The sequence below is a fragment of the Macaca mulatta genome, chromosome 5 (genome assembly GCF_049350105.2).
Source record: "Macaca mulatta isolate MMU2019108-1 chromosome 5, T2T-MMU8v2.0, whole genome shotgun sequence".
In the NCBI taxonomy this organism is placed as follows: Eukaryota; Metazoa; Chordata; class Mammalia; order Primates; family Cercopithecidae; genus Macaca; species Macaca mulatta.
This window is the reverse complement of record NC_133410.1, coordinates 12552221-12574848: the sequence shown is the minus strand read 5'-3', so window position 1 is coordinate 12574848 and position 22628 is coordinate 12552221. Positions and strand designations below refer to the sequence as shown.

Sequence of the window (22628 nt, the reverse complement as noted above, 5' to 3'; positions counted from 1 at the left end):
GTATTTAAGATGTGGCTTTCCTAACTCTTAGTATGATATATAACTTTGTATTTATGAATATTTTCCTTTATACCTTTTGCCTGTGAAATCTCAAATAACGTGACTCCACTGTTAATAGATAACTAGTAACTGAAAAATTAAGTGTATTATTGAATAAATAGAAAATCATTTTCAAGGTTTCTAGGATGGGTTTTAAATTGCCAGTACACTCTGAAGGCATGAATCTCTTCTGCCTGGGTCACCAGTCAAGGACCTGCACGTGCATTCACATCATTAAGTATTTTTCTCATTAACTAACAAGAATATTGATCTTTGGGTGAGGGCTTTGGCGAGGAGAAGCAGGAGTCTTGTAGCTTACTGTGTCATACAGTGGAGCTCTGAGATAGGTATTTTTCCCTTCAGTACTTCAGCTGTGACCTGAACTACTGGAGTTCAGCTTCAACATAATTGCAGCACAGCAAGGAGTCCCTTCTGGAAACCAGCTGCTTGATCAGGGATTCATTTATCAGGGGGATTATGACTCCAAACATTTTTCTAGACTGTTGTGGCCATTTAAAGGGGGAAAAAAAGAGGAGTCTGGGGAACTAATTAGGAAGGAGTGGCTCCCCTCAGAGTCTTGACCTTAACCCTACTGAGAAAGTATGGGATTTACTTTACCTAAGTAAGGAAAGAACATAAATAGTTGGCAAAAATGCTTTGTGGTATGACTTCCAGCAAGTAATGAATCGGCCTGATACAGAGAGAAACATACACACACACACACACACAGACGTGCATGCATGTTCGCACCTACAAGAAAAACAACAAATGCTTTAAAATTGAAATTAAATGTATCATTATGACACATTATTTTGTATTTTCCTGGTTACAAGAAACATAGATTAATTTGTGATTAGCATATAAAGGATTTAATCTGTGATTAGCATATACAGGATATAACCTAAAAAACTTTTTTTTTCACATTTTGGTAGGTTATGGAATGTTAATACAATGAATTCAGGTGTCACTTTCTAATATTCTGCTTAGCACATTGTGTTTTGTTTATGTGCATTTTAATGTCTTTCATTAGTTCTAGAAAATCTTCAGTCTTTACCTTTCAGCATATTACCTCTTCCATATCCTTTCTCTCTTCTCTTTCTTCAACTCTAGTTGTATGTTACACCTCCCCATGTTGTTCTTCGTATTTTTCCATCTCTTTCCCATTTTTAAAAAATATCCTGATACATCTGTGGTACATTCTGGGTAATTTCATCATATTTATCTTCCAGTTACTGAGCTGTTTCAAATGTACTACTTAATCCAGTCACTAATATTTTAATTTCAGTGATTGTAATTTTCATTTCTAAAAGTTTCCTTTAAAAAAACAACCAAGGTTTAATTTAAAAAAGTTTTGGTTTAGTGTTGAGAAGAATTTAGAGTTTGTATACAGTTTGCATAATTGCAAAAACTTCAGAAACTTAGCTTTTTTTTTTTTTTTTTTTTTTTTTTTTTTGAGACGGAGTCTCGCTCTGTCACCCAGGCTGGAGTGCAGTGGCCGGATCTCAGCTCACTGCAAGCTCCGCCTCCCGGGTTTACGCCATTCTCCGGCCTCAGCCTCCCGAGTAGCTGGGACTACAGGCGCCCGCCACCTTGCCCGGCTAGTTTTTTGTATTTCTTAATAGAGACGGGGTTTCACCGTGTTAGCCAGGATGGTCTCGATCTCCTGACCTCGTGATCCGCCCGTCTCGGCCTCCCAAAGTGCTGGGATTACAGGCTTGAGCCACCGCGCCCCGCCCAGAAACTTAGCTTTTATTGACAGCATTGTGCTGTCCTCTCCCTTGCATTTCTTTAAAATACTAGTATTTTGATCTTCATAATACCCTTGTGAGGTGTTTATTCTTATTTCCATTTTATGAGTAACAAAACTGAGGCTAAGAAGCCTAGCCAAGGCATATAAGTTAGTAATAAGTAGAGCTGAAATTAAATTCATGTTTTATTTCTCTCCTTATAGCCATATTTTTTCTTATTTAAGTATACATTGTTAAATAGTTGTTATGAATATACTATGGAGTAGTGGAGGGTCGAGTAATTAGGGAAAGATGTGCTAAATCCATTATAAGAAATTAAGCTTTCTTTTTGGAAAAAGCTAAGTAGGCTTAGTCCAGGATAACTCAAAATATTTCTTGAGTAAATGACAATGAAATTTCAAAGTAATTTCTTTTTCCTACTTATTTTGTTCATGTCTATGAATTTCCTCACTTCCTGCTTTATTTTTTCTATATTTGTATCCCTTCTTTTGGGGTCTTACATTCTGTAAAGTAATTCACAAATTGCAGTTTCTAATATTTTAAGATTTACTTCTTACTTTTGTTGGATCATTATAAAGATGAAGTTAGATAATGCATGTGTAAGTTCCTCATGAGGTGTCTGGTTCATAATGGGTCCTCAAAAAAAAAGAAAAAAGAGGAATTGAAAAATTCTTTTATTTGCAAAGGCAATATAAATACTAATCAAATAAAGTCATAATTCACCTTGGTATCCCTCACAGCATGTATCAATCAGGGTTCTCTAGAGAAACAGAACCACTGTGTGTGTGTGTGTGTGTGTGTGTGTGTGTGTGTGTGTGTGTGTGTGTGTGTATAGTGAGAGAGAGAGAAGAATTTTAAAGAATTGGTTCATAAGATTGTGGGTGCTGGCAAGTCTGAAATTTGCAGGGCAAGCCGCTGGCTGGAAATTCAGGCAGGATTTCTAGACTGTTGCAGTTTTAAGGTAGAATTCCTTCTTCTTCAGGAAACTTGTTTTTCAAAATTAACTATCACACAGCATGTAGTATTAATCTATGGCTTTGTGTGTACAGGGGCTATATCTAGTGTTTTTTATTGAATTCAGTTAAATTTCTTTAGGAAAATGATTCTCCTGTATCACATCAAACTTTATCCATATTTAGTCAGAACACTTACTCTTCCTCCCTTTACTCACGTCGCAAAAAAGATATTTGAAAAAATTAGCATCACAGGCTTAACTGGATAGGCTGCCATCACGAATGCTTTATAGACAAAATTCATTTGAATATTTATGCACTAATGTGCTTACTTAATATGAAAATGAGACACTTTAATAAAAGGTTCTAATATAGATTGTGTTATACTAAGCACTGTATATATATTGATAAGCTTTTTAATAATCCTATGAAGCACTATTACTACAATCTCTATTTTATAGGTGAGAAAACTGAAACTCACAAAATTTAGATTACTTGTCCAATGTCATAAACATGACTACAAATGGATATCAGATCTATTCAAATCTATGCTACTGCTAACCACCACACTTGAGCTTCTCTTCATGTTCTTACGATACTAATTTTAGTAATAATGACTAAAATACTGAGAAAGTTTTAAACACATTCTGAATCAAAACATTTGTATATCATAATACTGAGCTCCCCATCTATTTAAGGAGAAATTGAAACCTTTTGCATATGAGCCCTTCTATAATGGGGATTTCAGTATTAGAACTAAGTTTCTTAACTATGCATACAATTTATTTTTTTTCTGGAGTTTTTAAAAGTACGCTTTCTAAAATAATATTTTATGCAATATTAGTTATATTAGTTCTATATGATATTAGTAAATATTACTTGGAAAATGGGTTCTTTGGTCAAATAAGTTCAGGGAATTTCCAGAAATTTATTTGACTAGATAACCCTTTATCAAGTAATGTTGGGTTTTAAAAGGTCGACAGAGATTATTTATTGCAGTATTTCTCACAATATAGTCTGTTCAAGTGCATTGTCACCTTCCAAAAGTAAAGTAGCTATAGCTGTTTTCAAACTACTTAACAGCAATTCACTGGACTAATGTCCCAAAGAACTCACTTTTGGGAAATGCCCTCTCAAGATTAAGATAAAACTTAATAGCAGTATCTCCCTTGTCTGAATGTCTTAAACTTAAATTTTACAACGTAGATAAACTGCAAACCCAGATGACACAGCTAAGGACCATCATAGATAAAGCAGTTATGCAATGGAGGAGGGCTGTTTAAAAAAGGTTTCAGAAGAGATCAAAGTAAAGGATATTAGGAGTTAGAGAACATTTGCAGCGCTGCATCCCATGGACTCTGGAAATGCCATTTCCCTAGTATCACTGGAATCTTTATGCTGGCTTTTGATGGTGAGGGAAATTCACACCTTCAAAGCTCCCACAATCAAGCTTCCAATAATGGTTTGTGTTTGTACCACAACTCCTATTTTTCAGAACACTTCTACACATATTACCTTATCTAACCATGCCAGCCTTGCTGGTGAGTTGTGATAGGTCTGGTTTTCACAGCTGTAGAGGTGATTTGAGAACTCTTCTGCTCTACAGATTTTTGGTTTTGTCTGGAGCTATGCTTTAGGAATCAATGAAGCACATCCCCATGCAATGAGGCAGAACTGTGGACAGCTGGAAAACAGCAGCTCACAAACCAGTTTGGGGTTCTGTTACAAGCAAGAGTTATTTCTTTTCAAACAAAGGCTTTTAGATGATTATTAAACTAGCAGGTTTTGTATGTATTAGCAGAATATACTAATCACATGACAAAGTTCTCATCTGCCTACTGTGAAAAGGACTGTTGTTTATTATTCGTCTTTTGTTACTGTTGAACTATTTTTATCCTTTCTTTTCCATTTTAAAATCAAATTTATGTTCACTGTAACAAATTTCATACAATATCAAAATGTTTAAATGGAAAGGGATAGTTCTCTATAATCTTTCTACTAATAATAGCTATTCATAGCTTGGTTTGTATTATTCTAGATATTTTATAGGCATTTGCTATCAATTATATATGTATATATTTATAATTATATAAGCAAAACATACAGAAGATTGTACACATCAAGTTCATAGCCAAGTGAATTATAAGAAAGAACACACATCCATGTGACCACCATTCAAGTCAAGAAATAGAATATTATCAGTAATTCAAAAGTACTGGTACCTCACTCATAGGTAACCAGTACTTTACTTCTAATACCATTATATATATATTTTTTGTTTTTACCTTATGAAAACAGAATAACAGAAGATGTTCTCACTTGTGTCTGGCTTCTTTCACTTAACATTATATTGATGATTTTTTTTTCATATTGCAATATATAGCAATTCATTCATTTTCATTGCTGTATAATATTCCACTGTGTGAATATACAACATCCCAATTGTTGATGGACACTTAGACTGGTTCCAGTTTTGGGGTATTATGCATAATACTGCCATGAACATTCTTGTACATACCTTTGGTTGCATTTTGTTTGGGTAGATACTAAGAAATCAAAGTGCCGAACTATAGGTTGTGTATATTCAGCTTTACTAGATGATGATGCCAAACAGGTTTACGAAGTGGTTACAGAAATATATACTCCTATCAGCAGTGCATAGAAAATTTAATGGTTTCACATCTTCTCCAATACTTGGCAATATCAGCCTTTGTAATTTAACCATTCTGGTGTATGTGTAGTGGTAACTTTTAATAGTTTGCATTTGCATTTAACTGATTACTAATGAAGTTAAGAACCTTTTCATGTTATTGGCCATTTCATGCAGTGCCTATTCAAGCTTCATGTCGAACATTCTATTGGATTATTTGTGTCAATTTCTTATGGCTGCAGGTAAATGTTCCAATTCCAGATACAAGCGTCTGAATTATATGTACTGAAAACATTTTCTTCTGTTCTGTGGTTTTCATTTTAATTTGCTTAAATGTATCTTTTGATGAGAAGAATTTTAAAATTTTAATGTAATTCATTTACTCAATGTCTCCTTTAAAGGTTGGTTTCTTCATTTCTTCTTTAAAAAATTTTCACCCACTGCAAGATCGCAAAAATATTTCCCTATGTAATCTTTTACAAAGTTTCTCACCTTCAGACTTAGCTTTATAAAATGGCCAGAACTGATTTTTTAATACGGTACAATTCAAGATTCATTTTTGTTCTGAATGACTATCCAATTGGCTCAAGACAATTTATTGAAAAGAGGGCCCTTATGCTGGGTACGGTGGCTCACACCTATAATCCCAGCACTTTGGAAGGCTGAGGCAGATGGATCACGAGGTCAGGAGTTCGAGACCAGCCTGATCAATATGGTAAAACCCCGTCCCTACTAAAAATACAAAAATTAGCAGGGTGTGGTCGTGCGTGCCTGTAATCCTAGCTACTCGGGAGGCTGAGGCAGGACAATCACTTAAACCCGGGAGGTGGAGGCTGTGGTGAGCTGAGATCGTGCCAGTGCACCCTAGCCTGGATGACAGAGTAAGACTCCACCTCAAACAAACAAACAAACAAAAAACAAAAAAAAGAAAGAAAAGAGGGCCCTTTTTCATTGCTCTGAAATGCCAACTTTGTGATGAATCAAGAAAACAATACATCTCTTGGAACTCCAATTATACAATTTGACCATACTCCATATGTTTCTTATTGCATATTCTGTATTTTCTATTCCATTGTCTTTATGTCTTTTAGTCTGAATATTTTATTGACTTACTTCTACTTTATTATTTCTCTCTTTGGCTATGTGTAACTAGGCATAACATTTATTTATTGGGTTAATTTCAGTTATTATATTTGTATTGCTAATTTCCATTTTTTTTTATAATTTCAACTTCCCAGACCAAATTCTCAATCTTGTCATTTAATCCCATAAATATATTAGTGTTTAAAGTTCATGGTTTATATCTCCATTATTTGGATGCCTGTGCTGTACTTCTTTTATTCACAATTTCTTTTGATTTTCAGTCAGAAAGTCTTGTTCTTTAATGCAAAGTTTTTGATTGAGTGCCAGATATTAATTATGGAAAATTATAGAGATATTTTGATATTATCTTCTTCCAGAAAGAATACACTTTTACTTCTTGCATGTGATTCACTTACGAAAACTAGCAACCCGAGATTATCTTAATGAAAAATTGAGATAACCAAAAATTTGGCTTCACTTCCTATGGAGACTGCCTATTTCTGGTTCACTCACTCTTTCTCCTAAAATGTAGCTTTTCAGGGTCCCAACCCAAAGAATGTGGGCTGGCTTACTAAGGCTCTTTCCTCCTTGACACGGCCTGAACTCCGATGTTTACCCCTTCTCCTCCCAGTTTTATGAGGCTGCTAAAAATGCTACTTCTCCTATGTCTCAATTCTATTTCCTGAATCAGCAGATACTATCTGGGGAGAGTTGCCCCTAAAGCTGGCTCCTGCTCTTTGGGCTTTATTCTTCACCTAAATCTTAGCCCCATAAATTCTCATGCCATAATTTGGTAACTCTTTGATAATTTCAAGCAGATTAAAAAATATTGTGCCTAGATTTTCTAGGTTTCCTCAGCAAGAAGACTGGCACAAATCCTGTCTTTGCTGGAAGTTTATATGATCCTAATAGTGCTTTTGGCCACATGAATATTTAAAATTTTACGTACACACATTATCAGTCTTTAATTCAGTGACTTGACCTCCATGCTATGCTTAGAGGAGTTATTTCCACTTCAGATTATAGAAATCTATGTACTTTTTTCCTAGTTTGCTATGACTTCATTTAAGAAATATGATTTAACTTCATGTGGAATTCATTTTGAAGAAATGAGAAAATACGGTTTTACATATTACCCCCATGTTTTCCCCACTGATTAGAAACATCACCTTTACTAACTGGTTAATTTCTTCGTATATTGAGACGTTTCTAATCTTTTCTGTTGAAAAAAACCCATCTATCTATTTCAATGCCTACTCTACACAGTTTTAGTGGTAGTTTAATAATACTCTAAAAAATATCTGGAAGCTCTCATTTTTTTTTTCAATACTTGAAAACTTTGGGAAGCTTCACTTATTTTTCTTTTAGATATATAGCAAATAATTTAATAAAGTTATGAGTAAGTTACATGGCATAATAATATAATGAATACTTGGGAAATCACCATCTGCTATGGTTTGACTGTGCCCTCCAAAACTTCTTCAAACTTAATCCCCGAGGCAGTATTGAAAGGTGGGGCCTTTAAGAGGTGATTGGATCATGAAGGCTCTGCCTTCATAAATGGACTTATCCATTCATGGATTAATGTGTTAATGGATTAATGGGTTATCATGGGAGAGAACTGGTGGCTTTATAAGAAGAGGAACAGAGCCCTGACCTCACACGTGAGCACACGGACACATGAACACACTCAGCACTTTCTCCATGTGATACTCTGTGCTTCAAGAAGGCTCTTATCAAATTCAGCCCTTTGACCTTGGACTTCCCAGCCTCCATAGCTGTAATAATTATTTTTTTTCTTTATATATTATCCAGTTTCAGGTATTCTGTTATGAGCAACAGAAAATGAACTAAGACAAAACACAACCTAAAAAAAAATTACAAACTGTATCTCTTTTTCTGTTTCTTTCTTCTTTTCCATCTTCTTTTACCTTCCTCTTTATGGACAGTTTTATTAGTCTTACATGTACATGTATAAATGTATATACATTTACTTTTGTGCTCTTGTTTTAGAGTTTGATAAATATGGTATCATACATTAGGTAGTCTTTTTCCCCCCCACTCAATATTGTATTTCTAAGATAAATCTCCATAGCTGGAGTTTATTCATTTTACTCTGCTATATAGTATTTCCTTGTGTGAATATGCCAAAATCTACCCACTTTGTTGTTGAATGGCCTTTGGATTATTTCTTTAATGAAAATGAGCCTATGACAATTTTTGCACGTTTCGCCTGCTGCATTTTCACATGAGATTTCCAGGGTACATACCTAGGAGTGGAATTGCTGGGTCACCAGGCTAGCACATATTTAACTTTACAAAGTTATGACAAATTGCTTTCTTTGTTTGTTTTTTTTGGGAGGAAGTCTTACTCTGTTGTCCAGGCTGGAGTGCAGTGGCACGATCTTGGCTCACTGCAACCTCTGCCTTCCAGGTTCAAGCAATTCTCCCACCTCAGGCTCTGGAGTAGCTGGGATTACAGGCACCCACCATCATGCTTGGCTAATTTTTTGTATTTTTAGTAGAGATGGGGTTTCACCATGTTGGCCAGGCTGCTCTTGAACTCCTGACCTTGAGTGATCCACCCACCTCAGCCTCCCAAAGTGCTGGGATTACAGGCTTGAGCCATGAGCCACCAAGCCTGGCCCAAGACAAATTGTTTTCTAAAGTGGTTTTTCATGTGTTCCCTTTTTTTTTTTTTTTTTGAGATAGTGTCTGGCTCTGGCGCCCAGGTTGGAGTGCAGTGGCATGATCTCGGCTCTCTTCAACCTCCACTTCCCCGGGTTCAAGTGATTCTCCTGCCTCAGCCTCCCCAGTAGCTGGGATTACAGGCATGCGCCACCATGGCCAGCTTATTTTTGCATTTTTATTAGAGACAGGGTTTGCCCATGTTGGCCAGACTGTTCTCGAACTCCTGACTTCAGGGTGATCCGCCCACCTCGGCCTCCCAAAGTGGTGGGATTACAGGTGTGAGCCACCATGCCCAGCTGGTTTCATGTATTCTCTACAAGGAATGTGTCAGAGTTCCCACTGATCCACATTCTCTGCAACAACTGGTATCATGCAGATTGTAAAGGTATGTACTGACTTATTGGTGGAGCTAGTATGCTCAAAACTAAAGTTTTTGTTTGTTTGTTGGTTTGCCAGCTTGCTTCCTTTTGGTTTCTGCTAAGGTTGGGTACATGAGGGAGTTTGGAAAGTAGGAGGAGGCATAAGGGACTTTCTTTTTTGTTTGTTTGGCATTCTTGTCAATGTAATTCCAAATATGGGATCTCACCTTAGCAGCAGCAGTTGGTTATAGCTGTGGTTTTCTAGTTTTCACCTTCCTTCTAACCTCATGGGTCAGCATCATTATCGTGCCCACTTGGAGGCATGAGAAGCAGCTGAGCAATATCCTCTCCTCAGAGGAGAGTTCCAGCTCCGTGTGAACCCTCCTCTGATGTTCTAAAGTATGGCCAGTAGCACCCAATGAAACACCCTCCTCAGAATTCTGCGTCTTGCTCCTTGGGTCCTTCCTCTGTACTCCTGAAAAACAGCAGCAGTAAGGCAAAAGTCTGGGTCCTAACTCTCTAGTTTGTCTCTTTCAGCTTCGAAGTTACGATAACCCCTACCACTTTCTTTTGTTCCTTTAGTCTAAGAGGTAAGAGGTAGTAACTGCTTCCTGCAGTGACTTTGTGCTACCCCCCTGTATTTCCTTTTTGTTTTTTTTGTACTTCAACACCATGTAACAAATTCCCCATATTAATTCTCTCTGTTAACATAACTTTATGTTTTTCATTTTTTTGACTGATATTGTGACTTCTTAGTTTTTGCCAATCTACAGGTATGAAATGGTATCTCATTAAACCCTTTTTGTGCTTTTCTGATTACATTAAGAAGGGTTGAATATTTTTGTATATGTTTATTGACCATACGGTTTCTTCTTCTGTAAAATGTCTTTTCATTTTATTTGCTCATTTTTCTATTTTTTTTTTCTTACTTGTTTGTAGTTCTTTGGAGGTTCTGGATACCAATTGTTAATAAGTTTTATGTGTTGAATGTATTTCCTCCTAGTCTGTGGTTTATACTTTCACTTTATTGTATATTTTGATGAACAGTAGTTTTAAATTTTAATAAAATGTTCTTGATATTCTTTTGTGAAGAACTCTTTGTGTCTTCATTATGAAAGTCTTCTCCATCTAAGAAAAGAAAGGCAATCTTCTCATGGTATTTGAGATTTCTTTCACGTTTAGATTCTTATTCAGCTGGAATTTATTTTTTTGTGTGTATGATGAAATGTAGAGTTCCAATTTCATTTCTTTTCCTATGGGTTTCCAACTGTCACCCCTTTCCTCTTTGATACACTATTCGATACACTTTCTCATATAGAAAGTTTCATGTGTCTGGCAGCCTATTTCTTGGCTCTCCAATGTTATTGTGGTGAATTTGTTTATCTTTCCACCAATAATACACTATATCTTAATTATTATAATTTCATACAAAGTCTTGATATATGGTAAGGAAAGTTCTAGGAACTTCTTCTTCTAGAATATCTTGCCTGTCCTTGGATCTCTACCTTCCATATGTGCCATTTCAAATTCTATGAAAAATCTTATTAGAACTGCATTAACTTTGTAGATCATTTGGTAGAACTGATATATTTTATGGTTTTTCTATCCATGGATATGTCTCTCCATTTATCTAGTTTTTAATGTATTTTATTGTTTTGTAGTTTTTTCCCTCATAAAATACAATATTTGCTTTGAGATTAATTCCAGATATTGCACAATACTGTTGCAATTATAAATAGTTTTAAAAAAATAGTAATGACCCCTTCATTTCTTGCCCCTCCTCTCACTTCTCCTGGTTGTCATGTGTTTATTCTTACATATGAAGTTCAGCATCATTCTGTCAACCAAAAAAAAAAAAAAAAAAAAAAAGTCAGGAAGGTTTTGATAGAAAGTAGGTGCTCTCTCGCTATGTGTGTGTGTGTGTGTGTGTGTGTGTGTGTGTGTATAAATATATTTAGATGGAGTCTTGCTCTGTTGCCCAGGCTGGAGTGCAGTGGCGCAATTGGCTCACTGCAACCTTTGCCTCCCGGGTTCAAGTGATTCTCCTGCCTCAGCCTCCCAAGTAGCTGGAACTATAGGCATGCACCTCCACACCCAGCTAATTTTTGTATTTTTTGTAGAGATGGGGTTTCACCATGTTGGCCCCGATGGTCTCGAACTCCTCACCTCGTGATTCGCCCATCTCAGCCTCCCAAAGTGCTGGGATTACAGGCCTGAGCCACGGCACCTGGCCGGGCTTAATATATTTTTGTGCATGGAAGTCACATTTTTATAATGGTGACAAAAATATGTGAAAATTGAAGTTTGAAGTTTTGAGTAGAGACCATGATATAGTAGATGAGCTACTCCTAGATTAAATCATCAAATGCAGATGTCAAAACTCATATCCAAGAACCAGTTCCATGACTGTTGCATGCCTCACCCATCTCAAGAGTATAAAATGTAGATGGAGGATTTTTTTTTTTTTTTTGAGAGGAGAGTGCTAATTGTGGACAGAGATTTCCTTTGGAAGAGTGGTAGGCTATACTGAGGAGCACTCATCATAGTATTCCCAAATTGTAAACAACCTATATGTCCAACAACAGGAGAGTGGATAAATCGTGATGGATTCATACAATGGAATAGTATGTGGCAATAGAAAATATACACTTCTGATGCACATAACAACATGGATGACTTTATAGAATACTATTGAGTGAAAATAGCTAGATGCCAAAGAGAACATACTACCTGTAATCTATTTGTATGAAGTTCACAAGCTGGTAAAACTAATTTACAGGGCTAGAGATCATAACAGTAATCTTTGAAGAGGTAATAACCAAGAGGTGGCATGAGGGAGTGTGCTGAGATTCTGAATTGTTCTATGTCTTGATTTAGATGGTGGTTACACATACAACATGCACATGTATATCTCTGTAGATGTGCATACAACCCATGGGAGAAGAGAATTTTAGGAAGAAAGCCTTATTTTTTAAAAATTTTGTCCACAAGGAGTTTAACAAACCAATTAATTCTAGGGATCAGTTCTATATTTTTCTTAGTTTTTCAGCAGGCGTATAGAAATACAGAAATACCAAGTGTACAACCTGGGAGCATGGCCACTATTTAGCCTTACTCAGACATTAGTCCTAGGATCTACATCTTCAAAATTGTGAAGTAGTGCAAAAAGATGAAGACAACTCATGGATGACACTGGATTTGTTAAGAAGATGTCAGAGACTGGTAGTTTCTGAAATTAGTTTCTTCCCTGATTCATTTACCATTTTCCCACCTTCATTAGTGATGAATAATAATGTTAAGATATTTTTACTCTATTTCATCTGTCACCTGTTTTACTCTCTTTTTAATGTACCAGAATCTGAAACTGTCTTGATGATTTACTAAATATCTGTGTCATCCTTATATTAGTTATCTATGGCTATTGTAAAAAATTACCATAAACTTGGTAACTTAAAACAACCTAAATTTATTCTCTCACAGATCTTAAGGCCGTAAGTCCAAATCAGTGTCACTGCACTGAAATAAAAGTGTCAGCAGGGCTGGGCTACCTCCAGAAGCTCGAGGATAATTTGTTTTTTTGCCTCCTCTAGCTACTAGTGGCTGCCAGCACTCCTTGGCTAGTGGCTGCATCATTCCAGTCTCTGTCTCTGTGGTTATATTGCCTTCTCCTTTTATGTCTGGGTCAAATCTTTCACTTCTCTCTTATAAGGATACCTGTGATTGCACTGAGGGCCCACCACATAACCCTGGATAATCTTCCCATCTCAAGATCCTTAACTTAATCACATCTGAAAGATGCTTTTCCAAATAAGGTTAACATTTACAGTTTCCAAGGATTAGGATCTGATATCTTTACGTGGCTATTATTCAGTCTACACATCCCTCTACCAGAATGTAAATTCCATGGGAACAGAGCCTTTGTATGTTTTTTTTTTTACTTCTGTGTCTTCAGTGTTTAGAGGAATTGTGAACAAGAATGCCTGGTACATAGTAGGCAGTCACTAAATATTTGTAAATTTAATTACTTTTTTTTTTGAGACAGGGTCTCATTGTGTCATCCATGCTGGAGTGTGGTGACACAATCACTGCTCACTGCAGCCTTGACCTTCCCTGCTCAAGTGATCTTCCTACCTCCGCCTCCGAGTAGCTGGGACCACAGGCACCCACCACTATGCCTGGCTGGGTAATTTTTGTTTTTTAAAGTTTTTTTTAGAGACAGGATCTTCCTATGTTGCCCAGGCAGGTAATGAACTCCTGGGCTCAAATAACCCTCCTGCCTCGGCCTCTCAAAGTGCTGGGATCACAGGTATGAGCCACCATGTCTAGCAGTCACTGAATATTAATGAATCACTTTGATCATCTTCCTGTGGAATGGGGAGTTTTTGTTTTATTGAGAAAGACATACCTATTACCATTAGCTGTAATTTATAGTGATAAGTCTTGGCTTATCATCAGAGATAATATTTTAATAACCAGGCCTATTCACCTACAGGCCAGGTTATTTCATAAAGGAAGAAACTCCTTGAATGTGGATGTATTCAAATAACATTTGAATAATTATCCGTTAGAGATGCTATAAAAGATATTTTATACAATGTCTAGAATTCTTATAAACCTTTTGTCTATTAGTTTTAAAAACATTGAAGACCATTCCTCTAATTTTTGACCCCGTTAAGAGCATTGTACATGACAATCCACAAAGATATATTCTTTTTGGTGGATCAGCTCTATTTTTCTTTAGTATGTCAGAGTATCATACTGGAAGCTCTCAATGCTAACATGGTCCTCCTCACATAGAAAGTTTTTTTTTCTTTTTCTTTACAGAAATGGCTCTAAGTCTTTAAATTATAACTTTTAACCCAGAAACTTTCCATATGTGTAAAATATGATCACTAAAATAATGCAACTTTGTTTTGTATAACATTATCCTATTGATGTACCCATATCCAAATGAATGTCTCTTAATCAAAGCAGTCATCTCAGAAATTGATGAGTGAAAAATGAGAAATTTTCTTCTAGACTTCCCTTCATATAAAACCACATATGAAAACTAGGCCTATGAGTTTAGCTAAATCTAGTTTTTGGCCAAAGTAGTTATGTCGGTTGGAATTTTTTTGTTTGTAAGTAACAAAATACACTACCAAGGTACCTTATTATTATTTTCCATAACAAGAAACCTAGAAGATAGGCTGAAAAAGTGTAGTAGTTCCAAAAATCCTGTTCTTACCCAATAATAACAGCAAAGGAAGGGAGGAGGAGGACTCTTCTGTATCTCTCCTTTTTTCTTTTCCTTTTTTTTTTAAATAGTGGGGGGAGGGTTTTTTTTACAAATGTCTTCCGAAGGACACTGTCTTCTGTCTCATTAGTCAGGTGGATCACATAGCCATCTAAGGAAGACTGGAAAAGAAATTTTCTTGCATTTTAACTGCCCTTATGTACAAGAAGGGGTTAAGTCTGTCCCCAATGGAAGTAGATTCTTCACACTAACAAGTACATATCCTTTCTTCGAATTCTTATGAACAAATCTGGTGAATCGAAAATGGGTGATGGCAATGGTGGTGGGGGACTGGGGAAAGAATTGGGTACTAATACTTAACTGGGTACCTATAATTGTGGGCTAGCCCTACCTGCAGATGAAGAGACTGAGGTTCTACATACAAAACTTGTATAAGGTAAATTGGGTAGAAAGTAGTGACGCTTCCAGCACGGATCGTCATCTAATGATGATGGTGACGATGACGGTGATAATTACACTGGTTAATATTGAGCGCTTACTACACACCAGGCATTGTACTATCTACTTTATGCTGATTATTTCATTTAATTTTCAACCCTACAAAGGCAGTAGTCTGTTTTATAGATGAACAAACTGAGGCTCAACGACACGTATCTAGTAAACCTGTGATTAAACTCCAGTGTTGCCTCCAGGTCTGGGCATTTCTTTACACTGTTCTGCTTCCCTGTTCTAATGCCCATGTGGTCTCCAAGACTACTGCCTCTGGGCTAATCATTTTGTTAACTTAAGATACTTCATCTGCAAAATGGGGATAATTACACTTTATAATTCCTAAGAGTAGTAAAGGTAATAATAAATTTAAAGTGATTAACAATGAAACAAACATAGCAGGACAGCATTATTACCTTTGAATTTATCTCACTATATTATAATTTTCATTTATTGCCGTTTACCTACGCTCCTGGACTGAGATTATCCAGGGCAGCAGTTCTTAAATGTTTTGGACTCAGGGCCTCTCTATAATGTTAAAGAATTACTGTGACCTCCAAAGAGCTTATGTTTATGTGGGTTACACCTATGACTACTGCATTGAAATGAAAACTGAGAAATGTTTAAAAACAACAAACACAAGCTCCCTTAGCTGCCAGTGATGACGTCGTACACAAAGCATATCCTCCAGGAAACGGTATACTTGTCTGTATTATCATGAAAATTGTTCTGAGGTCATCGGGATTTCCTGGGGTCCCTAGACCATACTTTATGAGAACTGCTGCCTTAGGGTAAAGATGGGGTGCCCGGAGGTTGGCGCTCAGTAGCGTTTGATGAACGAACCATGGGAGCCTGGGGTTATTCAGATGAGGAAACCGAGAGTTAAAGGGGCCGAAATAAGCAGCGCCAGAGCTCCACTGTATTCACGGCCGCTACTGCGGCATCCCGGCAGCCTCGGCCCTTAGCAGATGTCCCCTCATCCGCCCCGAGGCACCCTCTTCCCTAGTCTGGTTTTTCAGGGGCCATCTCTGGCGCGCCCCGCCGGGCTGCCGGCGTCCCTGGTGCCCGGAGACAGGCCCCGCCCCGCCGCCGGTCCTCGAACTCCTGGCTGCCAGGCAACCCTGGCGCATAGCCCGGGCGTCACTGCTCCACCCCGTCAGGCTGAACCATTCCCTTCAGAGACTTTCTCAAGAGGGAAGGAGAAAAAGGAACTTGATGGAACGCCTGAAAGCTGTTCTGCTGCCGTTTTCTCTCCTTAATTTGAACGAACACTTCTTTTCTTCTTCTAGCCAACTACCTCCTGAAGGGCAACGCGGCAATTCGCCTCTCCCGCCAGCATGTCCCCCCCACCAGTCCAGGGCCGCGAGTGGTTCGGCTCGTCAGGGAGGCCGGCGGTCGGCGCGGGTTGGCTCTGAAGCGGGGGCGCGCGCCCGACGTGCGCGTAGGGGGCGGGGCCGCGCGCAGAGGGCGGGGAGGTGGGCAAGATGGCGCCTGCGGAGTGATTCTCCTCGGATCCCTCCTGCCGGCGCGGAGACACCGGGGCGGGGGTCCTGCAGCCGCTACCTCCCTTCCTCCTCTCCCCGCCCCCGGAGCCTTCCTCCTTCCCTTCCCCCCTCCACCTCGGGGGGCGGGCCTGGTTCCCGGGACACCATGTCGGACTCTGAGGAGGAGAGCCAGGACCGGCAACTGAAAATCGTCGTGCTGGGGGACGGCGCCTCCGGGAAGGTCAGTCCTCGAGCAGGCCCGCCGTCCCTGGCCTGCAGGAACCCCGGCGCTCCCCGGCCTCCTCCCCGCCGCCCGGCGTCGCCTAGTTACCCCGAGCTCTCGGGCTTCTAGGCCCGGGCCCGTCTGGTTGTGTGGCCTGAGGCCAGACACGAAATGGGCGCTTGGTGAAGGCCGACGCTGTCCAGCTCCCCCTTACAAAAAAGTCACTTCCTAACTCGCCGTCTGGATCGCGAACTCCTGCAAGACTCAGGCCAGCCTTTCAGCTTCCCGCCTCTCAGGACTGGCAGGGATTTGCCAAGGCATCTTAGCTCCTCTTACTTGCAGTCCAGGTCACACTTGCTCCTCCCCTCCCACCCCCTTTACCGTTTCTGATGCTTCCACTGCACCGTGAGCCCCCAGGAGCATGACTCTGGGATCAGTATTTCCCGGATGAGAATAGGGGGCTCCGCCACTTAGTCGTCGAGTCATTGGAGGGCAAATTGCTAATCAGTTTGAGCTTTATCTGTAAGATGGGTATTGAAAAGGGCCGCCGCAAAGGGAGAAATGTGAAAATACATATTAAATGTGAAAACACACATAAAACCTTTAGAGCACAGTGTCCACTCTATACACGTTAGTTGCTGTTTTAATATCATACCTGTTCATCACCTCTGTTTCCAGCTCAGCACTCGGTACAAGCAGTCAGTCAACAAGTGTTTCTGGAGCTCCTGTTATGGGCAGGATGCTGAGGCTAGAGCTGCTTGCGTGACAGAAGGGATCCCTGGTCGAATGAATGAGAGTATCAGGCAGCATCAGTCTTATTATCTCCTAGGCAGCGGCTCCTACCCCAAGGTTGTGAAACTCTTGAAATGGACTGAAAACTGCCCGGTGCTTGCTCTGGGGAGACGGTCCATAAGATCTCAGAGAGGTCTATGATCCCTCCACCAACAAAGTGAAGAGCCTCTACCCGGATGCCTTCTTAGCCATGCTTCTGTCAAAGGCGCCAACACTTTCTGGGATTATTGCTAAAGTTTATCTCCCCTCTACTCCCCTCCCTTATCCCAACCATAGTCTAAAGAAACCCAGGCTCTGTTTCCTGTTTAAGGCTTCACATTTCCCTGTTGCTGGTCGCAGTGTGGACCCTGGTTTCTCTGGTGACGACTTCTCTTTGCATCCTCCCTGGCATAGCTGCTTCTGCCTTTGGTTCTGACATTTGAGTTTCGAGGTCCCCTGGGAAAGATGGAATATTTCATATGCAAAATTTGGAGTATTTTGTTGGTTTTTTTTCTTGTCTTCTTGGATCCTTTGTTACAGATTTTTAAAGCTGAGGAAAACAATATGCTATGATTACATTTAAACTTTGGGGGAAGAAAGGAACTTGGGGTAACTTTTCTTTATAAAGTATATTAATTTTTGTATACTCAGTAAACTTTTCGAATGAATGAATTGCTATAAATAAATCATCATTGTTTCTAACACCTTTATTCAATAAAAAGTTTGTTAGATTTTTATAGTTTCCTCATCATTTAGATTTTCTTTTGAAGGCCGTCTACAGTTTTGGCTCTTAAATTTTACTGTATTCAATTCATAACTGTTCTTATTTCCCTTTTAAAATGATAATGACAACGCATAACATAATACATTTGTAAAAAGACACAAAAATTGCTGGTTATCCTATATGCTATCATAATTCTTTAAACTTTTGTTCATTTTTCTAACAGTATTTATTGTACATATATTACTCAGTGAAATTTGTTCATAATTTTGGGTCTGAGTTTTTTATTTAACCTATCATACACGTTTTCCCTTTGTTGCTAATTTAGTGTGAATAATTACAGTATTTATTTCTGTTTAAAATTTTTTCTGGTATAGGACAGCATAATTTTTTTCACTTCCATGTTTTAGAGTTAGTATTATCATTCTGCTTCAAAGGATAACAGTAATATTTTTTATGGTGCTCTGACTTAATCTTCATCATCTTGCCTAAATAACTTATTTTAAAACTGTAACAGTTTTTTCTAATAGGAACTTCCGGACGCAGACATCTGACACCTAACCTTCTTTCATTATTCTTAAATCAAGAATTTTTTTCTCCATACCCTATTAAGTTCTCAAATACTTGGCAGCCACCAACATTCCCATTCTTTTTCCTTTATTGTTGTTTTCTTTGTGAACTCAGCCTCTCTTTCATTCTTATTTGTATCCTGATTTAACTCTTGGCTCTTTTTTCCTAGCATTTGTTTTTCCTGCTCAATCTAACTCTGAGCATTTTTCAACACACTGACAGATGCAGTAGAGCATTGAGATGATGACTTAACAGTTTCTCCAAGAGAAATTTAGCTCCTCCCTCCAGTATCACGTGTTTCTATTTCTTTCCTTTTCTGATTCATATTTTTTCTTTTATTACATAATCTCTTAAGAGCTTTTTGAGGCAAAATATTCATTTTTTCTGTCTTTCCAGTGTTTGTAAATGTAGTATGGTTAAAAAATGTTCGTAGAAATTTACCAAATCAAAAATGTTAGTAGAAATTTTCCAAATCAAAAAATATAAAGATTCAGATAAAAATATTTCTGATATGGAAGCTAGTTGTTCACTTAATACCTGTAATTAAGAAGGATATTTATAGAGTGACTTGAGAAATTATTGAATGTGTAAGATTGCATGCAGTCTATATAATTGAAGAGAAAGTGACCAACACTGGTTCAGTTGATTCTCTGTTCAATTTTTATCTCAAGATATTAGGAGATGATATAGTAAGAACTTGCTTTAATACTCTGTATGTTCCCAGTAACCTGTATTTTTGACAGTTTATACTCGATTCCAGTTGAAAATCCCAACTTTATATTTGCCTCAAAAGTGTGAAAGCAGGGCTTTCAAAATCTAGAAGTCACTTTTTCAGGAAAAGAAACTTCCTTAGAAGTTTTCTGAATACTCCTTAATATGAAAATATTGAACTCTGCGGTTCTTTAAAATGAAAAATTATCTCAAATGATATTATGTGGATGTTACACATGCCTTCCGTTTCTCTTTGACCTTTAACTATCAGTCTATTAAATATTTTGAATTACCTGTAATAATATAAGTAGTGATAGTTATTTTTTTCTAGAATTCTGAACCTCATCAAAGATGATTTTGTGGTGTAAGTTAGATAAGGTCAGTAGAATAATATAGTGTAAATGAGAAACAAAAGTCTGTAAAAAGAAATACCTATCTTTTCAATTCTGATCTCTCAGTTTTGATATTGTTACATGTGTCAAAAATACAACAACTGTGTTTGTTGCTAGATGTCTAGCAGAATATCCTTCACATGGTAGTGCTCAACAAATACTTGGCCAATTATCTTAGAAATTTATTACAAATGCTGGGTGTTTAAACACAAAAATATTTGGAATTACGGTGTCCAAATTGCCATTTGTGTGAAAAATATTGTTCTGTGTAAAAGGAAATTTAGATGAACTTGCTAAAAGGAATTGAAGTTTGGCCAAATTTTCTTTTGCACTGTTGTACTACTTATGTCATAATGAACTGTAATCAGCTGTCTTAGAAATTTTATCTTAGTTTTCATTATTTTAAGAGTTGACATGTAATTTTAACTTTTAAAATAGAAAACAGCTATTTTCTCTTAACATAGAGAGTCTGTCTTGAAGAGCATAAAAGCTAAGTGAAGTTGCCTTTCTCTTTTTTGGAGGAAGTTTATAAATAAAAATAGTGCATTTAAAACGTTTAAGAATTTGTTAAGTTATTGTTATTTATTTGTTACTAGAAAATTCTTCTTTTGCTTTGATAAGAAATGATACTTTAAAAAGAAAACTCCAGAGTTTTTGACTAAAACTTTGAGTTTCTATTTAAAAAAATGTATATCTGTTCTGGTTATAATAGCTTGTGACTTCTTGGCATTATGGTTCTTGGATGGAAAATATTCATTTTGTCTGCTTTGTATTAATTTTCAAAATACCAACTTCTTTATTTAAAAGATACATATTGTCACAGTCATTCTTTAGGGTCATTTTCAATTAACATCTTTAAAAATAAAGAAAAATTACACATGATACTTTTCCTGTGGGGAAAAGAAAAATTCTGTAAGCAGGTTTCTCCCTCCTTAATTAATGCTTCTTATTATTAGCTGAGGGCTCAGCTACCCTTAGAATATTTAGCCTCAGAAACTGATCTAAGTTAGATAAGATCTTTAATTATGTTTTAAAATAATTCAGATCTTTATTATTATTATTATTATTTTTTTTTTCTGTTGATAACTCTCAAATTCTGATTTTCAGCAAGGAAAAGGATCTTGACAAGCAGGGGATTTAAAGAGATCTAACCCATTAGTTTATTGTCCCTACCGATAGCTGCTGGCAAGTGAAATTTACCTGGTGGTGTTAAGTCTCTCCCGGCCTTGTAACTGATTAGAACTACTTAAAGTTGCTTGTTGGATTAATTGGAGTATACATGTTAAGATTGCTTAATAAGATTTAGTAGTGGTCTTACGATTACATTTCTTTAATGAATTAATTTTGACATTCTGTGCGTCAATTTTTTAGACCTCCTTAGCTACGTGTTTTGCTCAAGAAACTTTTGGGAAACGGTACAAACAAACTATAGGACTGGATTTCTTTTTGAGAAGGATAACATTGCCAGGTAAGAGACTAAAAAGTCTTAACGTAGAAGATTATAAAAAAAATCTTACAATAAATGCCATAAGAAAGAAATGTGTAAAATTTTGGGGCTGCTTCTACATGAAGATGTATAGAATCAGTATATTTATCTTAGGGAGGTTAACTTTCATCACAATCTATCATGAAGGCATATTGTCCACGGGTGTGAGAAAAAGTTTATATACTCTCCCACTCCTTCCCTGTTTTTGGCTACTATACGTTTTTTGAGGATAAACAATGGTTGCTTATAAAATTCTGAAAAGCTTTTAAAAAATTAAGTGCTATACATTTGTCAACAGATATTGTATTAACAGAATGTGAAAAGATTGGGAAGGATTATTTTTTAAAATATTATTTTGATTTGCCTCTACTTTAGTTTTTTTGTTTAAAGTTGGAACAGAAGTATAATGTAGCTATGGAACTTCTGTGCTCTAATATGTGAATGCTGTTTTATGCAAGGCAGCATGAAATTGCTGGCATTTAATAGACCACTAAAATTTAGGGTCCCTAGGCACTCATAAAAATACAGTTTGAGCATTCAAGATGTTTCACTTCACCATGCAAAGAAACTATTTAGATGCCAGTTGCAGCACATTTTGTGGGAAATACGGGGAAATAATAACAAAGAAAGAGTGGTTTATGTTTTAAGTTAGTTTCTGAACAATTGGGGCTTTAAAATGCTGTCCTTTCAATTTCAATGGTTAAATTATATGTTTAAAGTATTTTATTAAAAGCAGTTTATCTTGATTGACTTTATAAACCATCCGTCCCTCTCCTCTGTGAGGAAGCACATTTGGAGAAAACAGTTGCAAGTGTAATGTCAGATTCATGTACTGAAATGTGAGTGATATAGTGGGAAGGGGTTTAATACATTCCAATTATTATTGAAATATGTTAACCTCTCAGACACCCCATCTATCAGACAACTCCCCATGAAAGTTTTAGAGTAGCTAATGAAAACTCTTGGTAATGGAGGTATTCTTCTTATCTCCTTAGTAATATACTTTGTTATATTTTGTGATG

At 37.3% G+C, this 22628-nt stretch overlaps 1 protein-coding gene across 2 annotated transcripts in view; it reads left to right on the top strand.

Moving 5' to 3' along the window:
- Positions 1-16683: 16683 nt before the first annotated feature.
- The window catches only part of RAB28 (RAB28, member RAS oncogene family), a 116408-nt gene continuing 110463 nt past the window's right edge, over positions 16684-22628 (top strand). Inside the window, 2 exon segments of one of the 2 annotated variants that reach the window (NM_001376264.1) lie at positions 16684-16973; positions 21492-21588. In NM_001376264.1, the coding sequence (NP_001363193.1) occupies positions 16899-16973; positions 21492-21588 (172 nt within the window). In that variant the 5' untranslated portion in view covers positions 16684-16898. 2 annotated transcript variants of the gene reach the window in all.